General features: G+C 44.9%; 1 protein-coding gene across 2 annotated transcripts in view; it reads right to left on the bottom strand.

The window, feature by feature from the left end:
* The window catches only part of LOC125038377 (histidine decarboxylase-like), an 85,234-nt gene that overhangs the window by 17,504 nt on the left and 55,230 nt on the right, over nt 1–12,500 (bottom strand). For both annotated transcript variants that reach the window (XM_047631878.1, XM_047631877.1), the window contains exons 4-7: nt 3,941–4,113; nt 3,576–3,689; nt 1,882–2,004; nt 98–232 (exon numbers count right to left, since the gene is read on the bottom strand). In XM_047631878.1, coding sequence (XP_047487834.1) covers nt 98–232; nt 1,882–2,004; nt 3,576–3,689; nt 3,941–4,113 — 545 coding nt within the window. The remainder of the gene's footprint in view (nt 1–97; nt 233–1,881; nt 2,005–3,575; nt 3,690–3,940; nt 4,114–12,500) is intronic.

The following is a 12,500-nucleotide window of genomic DNA, read 5'->3' as shown; positions in this document are numbered from 1 at the left end:
AAAAAAAAACGTAAAAAGGAACAACGAACGAACCTGGGACAGCTAACACGATGACCTAAAATTAATAAAAAAAAAAGAAAGAAAAAAAAAAACTCACCTGATCGGAGCAGTACGCGACGAGACGGGAATTAATTTCGGCGTCCTCCAGATCAGGGTACTCCTGCTGGTACCTCTGTATGGCCTCCGTCCGCGCCGCCAGCAGACACACGAACGTCGCTTCTGAGGCCGTGGTCTGGCGAGCGAAGGAAACCGCGGGAGAGTGTTACAGTTTCGAAGGCTATGTATGGTGTATGTTGTATGTTTTATGTTGTGTATTACATGTCGTATGCTGTGATGAATGATGTTTATATCATATGTTGCATTCTGTATGTTGTATGTTAATGTTACGTGTTTACAATACATGTTGTATGTTATGTTTAATTACGGATATATTGTATGTTGGATATTTTGTGAGACGTTAGACCAGTGGTTCCCAACGTTTTATCATTCTGCGTCCCCCGACCAATATAAAATGATCTCCATCTTTTCAGATTCATTAGTATTAGTTATGAATAGTACAATGGTGTCAATAACTATAGGACAAGAACACATCATGGAAAGATTCCAGTTGATTGATATATGAGAGATAATTACATGTAGGTAATCTAGGTGAGATAAATTTCAGTTTAATTCGACGTCAGATTTCCATCTTACTCCAAGGCCCCCCCAGGAAGTACCACGTGGCCCCCTGGGGAAAATCCCCAGGGGGCCACGTGGGAGGAGTTGGGAGGAGTTGGATAGTTACAGATAAATACATATTTTGAAGAAAAAAAATTATATCAATGAATATTTACAAAGAGGGAGAAGCAGGGAGCAATGAAAACGAGGAAAGAATGAATGAGAGCAACGAACAGCAACGTTACTCTTAATTAAGTTCTCAGCCGATGATGGCTTGACGTCACACCTGCCGTAACGTCGACGTGAAAGGAGAAGAGAGACGAGGAAGGAGGAGGAGGAGGAGGAATAAGGTCAATAAGGTGAGAAGGAAATGGAGAAAATGCGCTAAGAGAGACGAGGAAGGAGGAGAAGGAATAAGGTAATAAAAGGTGAGAAAAAAAGAGAGAGAAAATACAATAAACGAGGCAAAGAAGGACGAGAAGGAATTGGTTCCATAGCGGAGAAAAAGAAGGAAAATGCGGTAAGAGAGACAAGGAAGGATGAGGAATAAGGTCAAAGGCTGGAGAAGAAAAGGGAAAGAGGAAAAATACGTCAACAGGAAAAGAGAAGGGATTATATTTGAAAGAAGAAAGACGACGCAGACGAAAAAGGAAAGAGGCAAAAATACGTCAACATGACAAGAAAAGGGAATGAGATAGATGGAAGGTTTGAGGCTGGAGAAGAACTAGGAAAAAGGGAAAAAAATACGTTAAAAGAAACAAGGGAGTAGGGGGAGGAATATGGTCAGGCTGGAGAAGAAAAAGGAAGGAGAAAAATACGTCAACGTGAAAAGAAAAGAAAAGGAGGTAGATGGGAGAAGGTTTGAGAATCGAGAAGAAATACAAAAAAAGGGAAACTGTGTAAAGATAAACAAGGAAGAAGGAGGAGGAGTAAAGTCAGGCTGTAGAAGAAAAAGGGAAGAGGAAAAATACATAAACGTAATCAGAGAATTGGAAGAAGTAGAAACGGTGGAAAAAAAAAAAAAAGATAAATAGATACACACGTCAACTCGGAGAGATAAAAAGAGACAATGAAGGAAGAAGAAAAAGCTCTTAGACCGAGCCCGATCACAAACGAAAAAGAAATGGAGAGAAAGAGAAAAAATCCAAAAAATAAGAAAACGCACAAGAAAGACCGAGCGCCTCCCCAAAGGGTCTATGAACCGGCGCGTAGGCCTAAGCTCACCTGAATGACGCCGCCGCCGGGTGAGTCCTTGTAGCTGTGGAGGAAGTGCTCGGGTAGGCCTAGCATCTTGGCCAGCCAGTCCATCACCACGATCTCGAGCTCCGTGCAGGCGGGTGACGACGCCTGAGACAGCGGAATGATTAGCTTGTGGCGCGTCCCGTTATAGAGAGAAGGCTGGCAGGACGGCCTCGGCCTGCTGTGTACACGCTGGACTTTCTGGTTCTAAAGCTATCATTTGGTGTTTTCGGGTATATAATAAATCTGGCGTATAATTTACCCTCAAGATGGATTAACATTTTAACTCTACCACAAACCCATATCGTAAACCAGTCTCTTGAGCTTTGCTGTTTATTGCCTTTACAAAGAACTCGTAAAACCTGCTCACCATTACTTTAATAAGTCGACACATAACCAATCAATGATAATAATATAAACCGACGAACATCAACACCAAAATAATTACAGACATGCATATTGAAAGAGGGACACTCTATCGTGGCCGACAAGGTAATTCCATGAAGATGCTCGTGTTAATTACTGTATTATTCAAAACATGTCTTGTTAGTGAGATGAACGCATAAATAGAAACGTCATAACAAAAGACAGTAAAGAAGAAAAATCTGAACCAAAATAAATGTTTAAAAGTAAAATGAAGAAGAAAAGACTGTTCCAAGGAAACTGAACGAACGCATATACAGAAACATCAAACACACACATATAGATAATTCAGGAGAACAAAGACGACAATACATCAGAGGGAAAACAAGACAGAAAAGATAAAACAAAAGTGAATTGTTCTATAATAGCAAATTGAATTGGTTGATAAAAATAATGCCAAAACATCTTTTGTTAATTAACGTTTGAGCGTGACAAAAAGTGTATGTATATATATATATATATATATATATATATATATATATATATATTTATATATATATTTATATACATATATATAAATATGTATTTATATATGTATATATATACATATATATAAATATATATATATATATATATATATATATATACACACACACACATATACATACATACATATATATATATATATATATATATATATATATATATATATGTATGTACGTATAAATATGTATACACACACACACACACACACACACACACACACATATATATATATATATATATATATATATATATATATATATATATACATACATATATATATATATAAATATATATATATATGTATATGTTTATAAGAGAGAAAGAGTGTGTGTGTGTGCGTGTGTGTGCGCGCGCGTGTGTGTGTGTGTGTGTGTGTGTGTGTGTGTGTGTGTGTGTGTGTGTGTGTGTGTGTGTGTGTGTATGTGTGTTTGCGTGTGTGTGTGCGTGTGCGTGTGCGCGTGCGTGTGCGTGTGCGAGAGAGAGAGAGAGAGAAAGAGAGAGAGAGAGAGTGTGTGTGTGTGTATGTGATACAAAGAAATAACCTTTGTCTCTCAAAAAAAATGTCAAACAGTGGTTAGAGGACGTACAAAAATGCAGATAAACAACACACAAACGTCAAGGGGACGCTCCGTAACGAGACCAATTTTATCAAAAGTAAACAGAAAAGTAAAAAAAAAAAGCAAAAAAAAAAAAAAAAAAAAAAAAAAAACAAACAGCAAAATTAGACAGAAGAATAAAACCAAATAAGAAAGAAATTGCGAGAAACACACCCAAGTAAACCCGAGGCAGTTTATGGCGTCTGCAAGCATGTCTCCAAGCAGCGACGGGTAGGAGTTGAGTGCCGGGAAGTAAGCATGCATGTAAGGTGACTGCCAGTGCGTGACCTGAGGGGAAAGGAGGAGGAAGAAAAGATCGTAAGGTTAGTGTTGTGTATATATATATACATATATATATAGTTTTTTATTATTATTAATGAATATATGTATAAAATAATAGATGTTTTTTTTATTTATTTATCTATTTATTTATTCATTCGTAAAATGGTGCTTATTTCTGAAATTAATGATCTAGGCCTGATAGTCAGATCTAGTACAATTGGTATATAAATAAACCAGGTGTTTCCTCACGAACTCACCCCGGGCATGACGACTCGCTCAATGTCGTTGAAAATGTTCTCCCAGGGCTCGGGGTCCTCGGGGGCATGTTCGGGCACCAGTTCGCGCATGTACCCGGGCTTCACGTCGGGGAAAACACGACGGTCTCGGATGGTGTCCAGGTAGTCCGCGATGTAGTCGACCATTTCCTTACCTGGCCGGGGAGGAAGGGAAGGAAAGGGTCATTATCGTTTCGTTATTAGACGTTACATCATGTGCATGATCGAAGAATACGAAGGATTTACGAAGAGAAACACGAAGGATTTACACGTTACCGAATACGGAGGACATGACAAAATGACATGGCAACGAAAATGCAATTCAACTATTTTACAAAGGTACATACACAATAAGAATAGTAATACATAATATAAAGATTTTCACTGATTACTTGCGTAGATGATTAAGTGGAAAGAGGACGTTGATGGAGCGGTTATAACAGAGTTCATGAGAGAGCTATAACGAAAACATAAGAGGAAGAGAGAACGAGAAGATTTGAGGCACGATAAAGTGAAGTTCGCTGCTGAGCATTAGAAGGATGCAAACATAAGGTTACGCTGATTTCTGCTACGCCATTTGTGGAGTGAGTAAGTCCGAGTTATGAGGAGTGGAAAGAAAGAGTGCAAAGATGAGGGGGGAGGAGACAACAGGAGAGAAAAGATGGATGGAGGAGGGAGATGGAGGAGGAGGGAGGATAAGAAGAAAGAGGGAGGGGAGGGGGGGGAGGAGGGGTGTACTGCAGGCGAGGGTGCTACAATGTCACTTATAAGGCGGTCATGGAAGCTCTATACCACGAAGGAATTTTGTTAGGACAGTTGGTGGCTTTAACCGTGCGGACGAGTGTTGGGTTGCGTGGGCCACACGGCCGGCTCTGCCGGGATGGGCATGGTGGCCAGTATGCCGGGGCCGGCAAGGCGGCTGTTCTATTAGGAAGATGGCCGAGGGGAGCGCTCGCTAGACGCGTGCGGAGGGGGGAAGCCGAAGAAGAAGACAGTATGAGGAGGAGGAGCGAGATGTGGTGGTGGGCGGGGCGCCAACCCGCGGATGTTTCAAGGGGGGCAGCCTTTTATGGGGTGAGAAGAGAGGCGAGAAGAGTGACAGCAGAGGGGAGGAGGCAGGAGATGCGAAGAAGAGGAGGCGGAGGAGGGCGAGAAGAGAGAAGCAGATCGAGGTGGAGGCGGAGGAGAAAGCGCCGGCGAGGCAGCCGCACGCATAAGCGGAGTCATAATACCGAAGTCTAAGAAGAATGGGAAGAAGAGGAAGGAAGAGAGAAGGCGCCGGAGAAGAGGAGTAAGAAGACGATAAAGAAGACTGGGAAGCCGAAGACGGCCGGCGCAGGCGCAGGAGACGCGCAGGCGACGGCGCCAGGAGAAAGCTAGAAGAGGAAGTAAGGAGAAGAAGTGAGACCGCAAGAGTGACCCTCGGCCGGCTGCACGGCGACGCGGCAGGAGAAGCAAGACGGGGTTTCGCACCGCCGGCTCTCACGGAGAAGCCGGGAAGACGACCGACCAGACCTTGCCGCTCCGCTCGACCTACCGACGATTACAGCAAGCAGCCCTAAGGCCAGCACGCCGTCTCCTCCTCCATCCTCCTCCCTTCCCTCCTCTCACTCCTCCCTCCCGCCTCTCTCCGCTGCCCTGCACAACTCCCCCCCACTCCTCCACGCCTCATCAGCCTCCAACATCCTCCTCCGCTCCTTCTTCCTCATTTTTCCTCCTTCTCCTCTTACTCCTCCTTTCTCTTCTACTTCTCCTTTCCTCTTCCTTCTCCTTCTCCCTCTTCCTTTCTCCTCTCACTTCTCCTCTTCTTCTCCTCCTCTCCTCCCTCTCCTCCTCCTCCTCCTACCTTATCATCCTCCTCATCCCTCCTCCTCTTCCTCCTCTCTTCCCTTCCCCCCTTCCTCAGCCAAATCACTTGCACGCGGATAAACATTCAAACGAATATTTCTACGACAGCAGCTATGTAGGGGGAAAAAAAGCGTACGTACACAAAGTTGCACTCACTCCCGTCCACCCATACACATACACACACGAGTTTTCGTGGTGAATAAATCAGTGAGTAGATATATGAATGAATAAACAAATGTAATCAACATATAAAAGGGAATAAATAACTTAACGGTCCGGGAGAAACAAATATATAAACGGATGAATAAACAGACAGAGATAAAGGAAAAAAAGACGAACAGTTTTATTAACTCGCCTCCTCGGCAGAGATGGATGAGAGAGAAAGAGAGAGATGTAGAGAGAAGAGAGAGAGAGGAGAGAGAGAGAGAGAGAGAAGAGAGTGAGAGAGAGAGAGATGAGAGAGGAGAGAGAGAGAGAGAAGAGAAGAGAGAGAGAGAAGAGAAGAAGAAGAGAGAGAGAGATGAGAGAGAGAAGAGAGAGAGAGTGAAGAGAGACGAGAGAGGAGAGGAGAGAGAGAGAGAGAGAGAGAGAGTGAGATGAAGGAGGAGAGAGATGAGAGTGAGAGAGAGAAGAGAGAGAGAGAGAGAGAGGTGGGAGGGATGGAGGTGAGAGAGAGTGGGGGGAGGAGAGGGAGAGAAAAGAGAGAGGAGATGGAGAGTTGAGAGGAGAGAGAGAGAGAGAGAGAGAGAGAGAGAAGAGAGAGGAGAGAGGAGAGAGAGAGAGAGATGAGATGAGAGAGATGAGAGAGGATGAGAGAGAGAGGAGAGAGAGAGAGAGAGAGAGAGAGAGGAGAGAGAGAGAGTGAGAAGGAGGAGAGAGAGAGAAGAGAGAGAGAGAGAGAGAGGAGGAGGAGGAGAGAGAGCCGGAGTGAGAGACGAGAGAGAATGAGAGAGAGAGAGAGAGAAGAGAGAGAGAGGATGGAGAGAGAGGAGAAGAGAGAGGAGATAGAGAAGGAGAGAGAGGAGAGAGAGAGAGAGAGAGAGTGGAGGAGAGAGAGGAGAGAGAAGAGAGGGAGAGAGGAAGAGAAGAGAGAGAGAGAGAGAGAGAGAGAGAGAAAGAGATGAGAGAGGAGAGAGGAGAGAGAGGAGAGATGTCGAAGAAATGAGAGTTTTAGAGATGATGAGATGGATGAGAGAGCAAGAAAGAGATAAGAAGAGAAAAGAGATGATTGATACGAGAGAGAGAGGAGAGAAGATGAGATGAGAAGAGATGAGAGGAGAGAGAGAGAGAAGAGGAGAGATGTAGTGAGAGGAAAGAGGAGAGAGAAGAGAGAGATCGTAGCAGAGAGAAGAGAAAGGAATATTGAGAGAGAGAGACGAGCAGAGGAAGAGAAAGATGAGTAGAGAGCGAGAGAGAGAGGAGAGAGAGAGAAGATCGAGAGAGATGAGAGAGAGACAGACGAGAGAGAGAAGAGAGGACGATTGGAGAGAGATGGATGAGACTGACGAGAGGAGAGGGACAGACAGACAGGAAAGAAAGAGAGAGACGAGGAGAGAGAGAGAGTGAGGGAGATGAGAGTGAGAGCAGAGGAGAGAGAGAGAGAGAGAGAGACAGGAGGGAGAGAGAGAGAGAGAGAGAGGAGGACAGAGAGAGAAAGAGAGAGAGAGAGACAAAGAAAGAAAGAGAGAGAAGAGAGAGAGAAGAGGAGGAGAGAGAGAGAGAGAGAGAGAGGAGAGAGAGAGAGAGTGAAAGAGAGAGTAGAGAAGAGAGAGAGGAAGAGAGAGAGAAGAGAGAGATTGAGAAGAGGAGAGAGAGAGAGGAGAGAGGAGAGAGGAGATGAAGAGAGAGAGAGGGAGAGAGGAGAGAGGACGAGGGAGAGAGATGATGATGAGAGAGAGAGAGAAAGAAAGAAGAGAGAGAAAGAGAGAGAGAGGAGAGAGAGAGAGGAGAGAGGAGATGAGGAGAGAGAGAGGGAGAGAAGAGAGAGAGAAAGTTTTTGAGGAGAGAGACTGAGAAGAGAGGAGAGAGGAGAGAGGAGGAGATGAGAGAGAGAGAGAGAGAGAGAGAGAGGACAAAGAAAGAAAGAGAGAGAGAGTGAAAGAGAGGGAAGAGAGAGAGAGATGAGAGAGTAGAAGGAGGAGAGATAGGAGAGAGGAGAGAGAGAGAGAAATAGAGAGGAGAGGAGAGAGGGGAGAAAGAGAGAGCGAGAGAGGGGAGGAGAGGAGGGGATTAGAGAGTAAAAGAGAGTAGGAGGGAGAGAAGAGAGAGGAGAGAGGGGGAGGAGGGGGTCGTAGAGGAGGAGAGTAAAAGACGAGGACGAGATCGAGATGAGGAGGGAGGGGGAGAGAGAGAGAGGGCGAGAGAGAGAGAGAGAAGAGCTGGAGAGGGGAGAGAGAGGGGAGAGAGACAAAGAAGAAGAGAAGAGGAAAGAGAAGAGAGAGGAGAGAGAGAAAAGAAGGATCGAGGGAGGAGAAGAAAGAGGGAGCAAAAAGATGAGAGAGGGGACGAGGAGAGAGGAGAAGGAGAGAGAGGGAGGGGTAGAGAGAGAGAGAGAGAGAGAGAGGAGACTGAGAGAGATGAGCAAAGAAAGAGGGAGGATGCTGTGAGAGAGAGATGAGAGAGAGAGAGAGAGGAGAGAGAGTGCAGAGGAAGAGAGAGAGGAGGAGAGAGAAAAGAGAGAGAGAAAGACTGAGAGAGAGAGAGAGAGAGAGATGAGAGACGAGAGGAGAGAGAGGAGAGAGAGAGAGAGAGAGGAGAGGAGAGAGACAGAGAGAAGATAGAAGCGAGAGAGAGAGAGAGAGAGTGAGAGAGAGAGAGAGAGAAAGAGAGATGAGATGAGAGATGAGAGAGAGATGAGAGCGAGAGCAGACGAGGAAGAGAGAGAGAGACGAGAGACAGTAGAGGAGAGAGAGGAGAGAGAGAGAGAGGAAGAAGAGAGAGAGAGTAGAGAGAGAGAGGAGAAGAGAAAGAGAGAAGAGAGGAGAGAGAGGAGAGGAGAGAGAGAGAGAGGAGAGAGTGAGAGGAGCTGAGATGGAGAGTGAGAGAGAGAGAGGATGCTGAAGAAGAGGAGAGAGGAAGAGAAGTGAGAGAGAGAGATGAGAGAGTGAAGAGAGAGGAGAGAGAGAGAGAGACGAGAGAAAGAGAGAGCAGAGATGGGAGAGAGAGATGAGAGAGAGAGAGAGAGAGAGAGAGATGAGAGGAAAAGAAGAAGAGAGGAATGAAGAGCGAGAGAGAGAGAAAGAGAGAGAGATGAGCGAGAGGAGAGAGAGAGAGAGAGAGGCAGACGACAGACAGAAGAGAGTCGAGAGAGAGAGGATGAGAGGAGAGGAGACGATGAGTGAGAGAGTGAGAGACGACGAGAGAGAGAGACAAGAGAGAAAGAGAGAGAGAGAGAGAGAGAGGAGAGAGAGAGAGAGAGAGAGACGACAGGAGACAGAGAATAGAGAGGGAGTCGAGAGAGAGGAGAGAGAGAGAGTGAGAGAGAGAGAGAGGAGAGAGAAGAGACAAAGAGGAGACGCGAAAGAGAGAGAGGATGAGAGAGAGAGAGAAAGAGAGAGATGAAGGAGAGAGGAGAGAGAGACGAGAAAGAGCGAGAGAGATGAGGAGAGAGAGAGAAAGAGACAGACAGACAGAGAAAGAGATGAGAGAGAGAGAGAGAGAAGAGACTCATTATGAGAGAGAGGGAGAGGAGAGAGAGAGACAGACGGACAGGACAGAAAGAGAGAGAGAGAGAGAGAGAGAGAGAGAGATGAAGGAGAGAGAGAAGAGAGAGACGGAGAGAGAGAGAGAGAGACGAAAGAGAGAGAGAGACGAGAGAGAGAGAGAGAGAGCGGAATAGAGAGAGGAGAGAGAGAGAGAGAAAGAGAGAGAGAGAGAGGAGAGGGAGAGAGAGAGAGAGGAGGAGAGGCGAGAGAGAGAGAGAGAGAGAGATGAGAGAGAGAGACAGAGAGAAAGGAGAGAAGAGAAGAGGAGAGAGACCGATGGAAAAGAGAGAAGAGAGGAGAGAAGAGAGAGACGAGAGAGGAGAGAGGAGGAAGAGAGAGAGAGAGAGAGAAGGGAGGAGGAGAAAAGGAGATAGAGAGAGAGAAGATGTGAGAGAGAGAGAGAGAGAGACTGATGATGGAGAGAGAGAGAGAGAGAGATGACGAGAGAGAGGATGAGAGAGAGAGAGAGAGAGAGAAAGTGTAAAGCAATCACAAATATCAGGTTAGCGCCGAGTTGAGATGGTATCAGCGACTCTGGCGGCGGAAGCGAGGCGAGGGAAGGGGGGGAGGGGAGAGGGAAGGGCAGGGGGGGAGGGGAGGGAAGGGGAATAAGAGAGGGTAGCGATAAGAAGGAAGACGAAGGAGGAATGGGAAAGAATGGGACACTGTAGAAGGTCGTGATGTATTCATACAAGGAGGAATTTAGTGCTTAAATAAATGATAAATGAATATATAAATCAACAAAGAAATAACTGAATAAATGAATAGATAGATAAATGCATAAACAAACAAACAACCAAAAACGTACATAAATAATCAAATGACTTGAAACAAACAAGCAAACAAACAAATAAACAAGCAAGTAAAGACAAACAAACAAACAAATACATAAACAAAAACAAACACGGACAGACAAACAAACGGGAATATATCAATAACAAGAAACAAGAAATCAAAGCAAGAAACAGAGAGAAATGTGGAAACAAAGATAAATAAAACAAACAGAGAAACAAAGAAACAGAGAGAAACAAGGAAACAGAGAGAAACAAGAAAAGAGAGAAACAAAGAAACAGAGAGAAACAAAGAAACGGAGAGAAAAAGGGAACAAAAAGAAACAAGGAAACACAAAGAAACAAGGAAACAGAAAGAAACAAGGAAACAGATAGAAACAAGGAAACAGAGAAATAAGACAGAGAGAAACAAGGAAACAGAGAACCAGTGAAACAGAGAAACAAGGAAACAGAGAGAAAAAAGAAAAATAGAAACATGGAAACAGAGAGAAACAAGAGATAAATAAGAGATAGACAACTAAACAGAGAGAAACAAGGAAACTGAGAGAAACAAGAGATAAACAACTAAACAGAGAAACAGAGAAACAGAGAAACAAGGAAACAGAGAGAAAAAAGAAAAATAGAAACATGGAAACAGAGAGAAACAAGAGATAAATAAGAGATAGACAACTAAACAGAGAGAAACAAGGAAACGGAGAGAAACATGGAAGAGAGAAATAATGAAACGGAGAGAAACAAGAAAGAGAGACAAGGAAGCAGAGAGAAACAAAAAAATAAACGAGAGAAACAAGGAAACGGAGAGATACAAGAATGAACTAAACATAAACAAGGGAACAGAGATAAGCAAAGAAACAGAGAGAAACAAGGAAACAGAGATAAACAAGAAAGAGAGAAACAAGGAAACATAGAGACAAGGAAACGGAGAGAAACGAGGAAACATAGATAAACGAGAAACAAGGAAACAGAGAGACAAGGAAACGGAGAGAAACAAGGAAACAGAGATAAACAAGGATAAACAGAGAAACAAGAAACAGAGAGAAATAAGGAAAGGGAAATGGACAAACGAGAAGTGAGGCTGTGGTGAGAAAAAGTCCAAGGGAGGAAAGAGAGAAATAAGAAAGAGAGAATCAAGGAAGCAGAAAGAAACAAGGAAATAGAGAAACAAGGAAACAGAAAGAACCAAGAAAGAGAGAAACAAGGAAGAAGCGAAACAAGAAAACAGAAAACAAGGAAACAGAAAGAAACAAGTAAACAGAGAGAAACAAGAAAGAAGAGAAACAAGGAAACAGTGAGAAACAAGAAAACAAAGAAACAAGAAAACAGAAAGAAACAAGGAAACAAGGAGAAATAAGAAAGAAGAAAGAGGAGAGGACGACGAGAAGTGAGGCTGTGGTGAGAAAAAGTCCCCGGGAGGAGATAATAGCATCACACCCTTGCTGGCCGCCCTTGTGTAAGGATTTCAGCGAAGGGAGGGAAGGAGGGAGGGAGGGAGGGAAGGAGGGAGGGAGGGAAGGAGGGAGGGAGGGAAGGATTGAAGGGAGGAGGGAGGGGATGGTAAGAAAATGGGGGGGGGGGGAGAAAGGGGAGAGAGGGACAAGGAGCGCGGGAGAGGGAGAGAGGGAGAGGGAGAGGGAGAGGGAGAGAGGGAGAGGGAGAGAGAGAGAGAGAGAGAGAGAGAGAGAGAGAGAGAGAGAGAGAGAGAGAGAGAGAGAGAGAGAGAGAGAGAGAGAGAGAGAGAGAGAGAGAGAGAGAGAAGCGAGAACCGAAAGAGGGATGAGGGAGCGAGAGAGAGAGAAGAGAGGAAGAGAGAGTGAGAGAGAGAGAGAGAGAGAGATGAGAGAGAGAGAGCGAGAGACGAGAGAGAGGAGGAGAGAGAGATCGAAGAGAGAGACGAGAGGAGAGAGAGAGAGGAGAGAGAGAGAGAGAGAGGGAGTGAGGAGAGAGAGGAGATGAGAGAGGGAGAGTGAGAGAGTAGAGGAGAGGGAGAGAGGAGAGAGGAGAGGAGAGAGGAGAGAGTGAGAGAGAGAGGAGAGAAGCGAGGAGAGAGAGAGGAGAGGAGCGATAGAGAGAAGAGCGAGGAGCGACGAGATGAGAGTGGAGAGGACGAGAGTAAGCGTGATGATGAGGAGAGAGAGACGTGAGTAGAGGAGAGAGAGAGACGAGAGAGGAGATCGAGAGAGGATGAGGAGGAACTGGAGA

Source organism: Penaeus chinensis, chromosome 24 (assembly GCF_019202785.1).
Source record: "Penaeus chinensis breed Huanghai No. 1 chromosome 24, ASM1920278v2, whole genome shotgun sequence".
Lineage (NCBI taxonomy): Eukaryota > Metazoa > Arthropoda > Malacostraca > Decapoda > Penaeidae > Penaeus > Penaeus chinensis.
The sequence above is the reverse complement of the archived record's forward strand: the minus strand, read 5'-3'. Positions and strand labels throughout refer to the sequence as shown.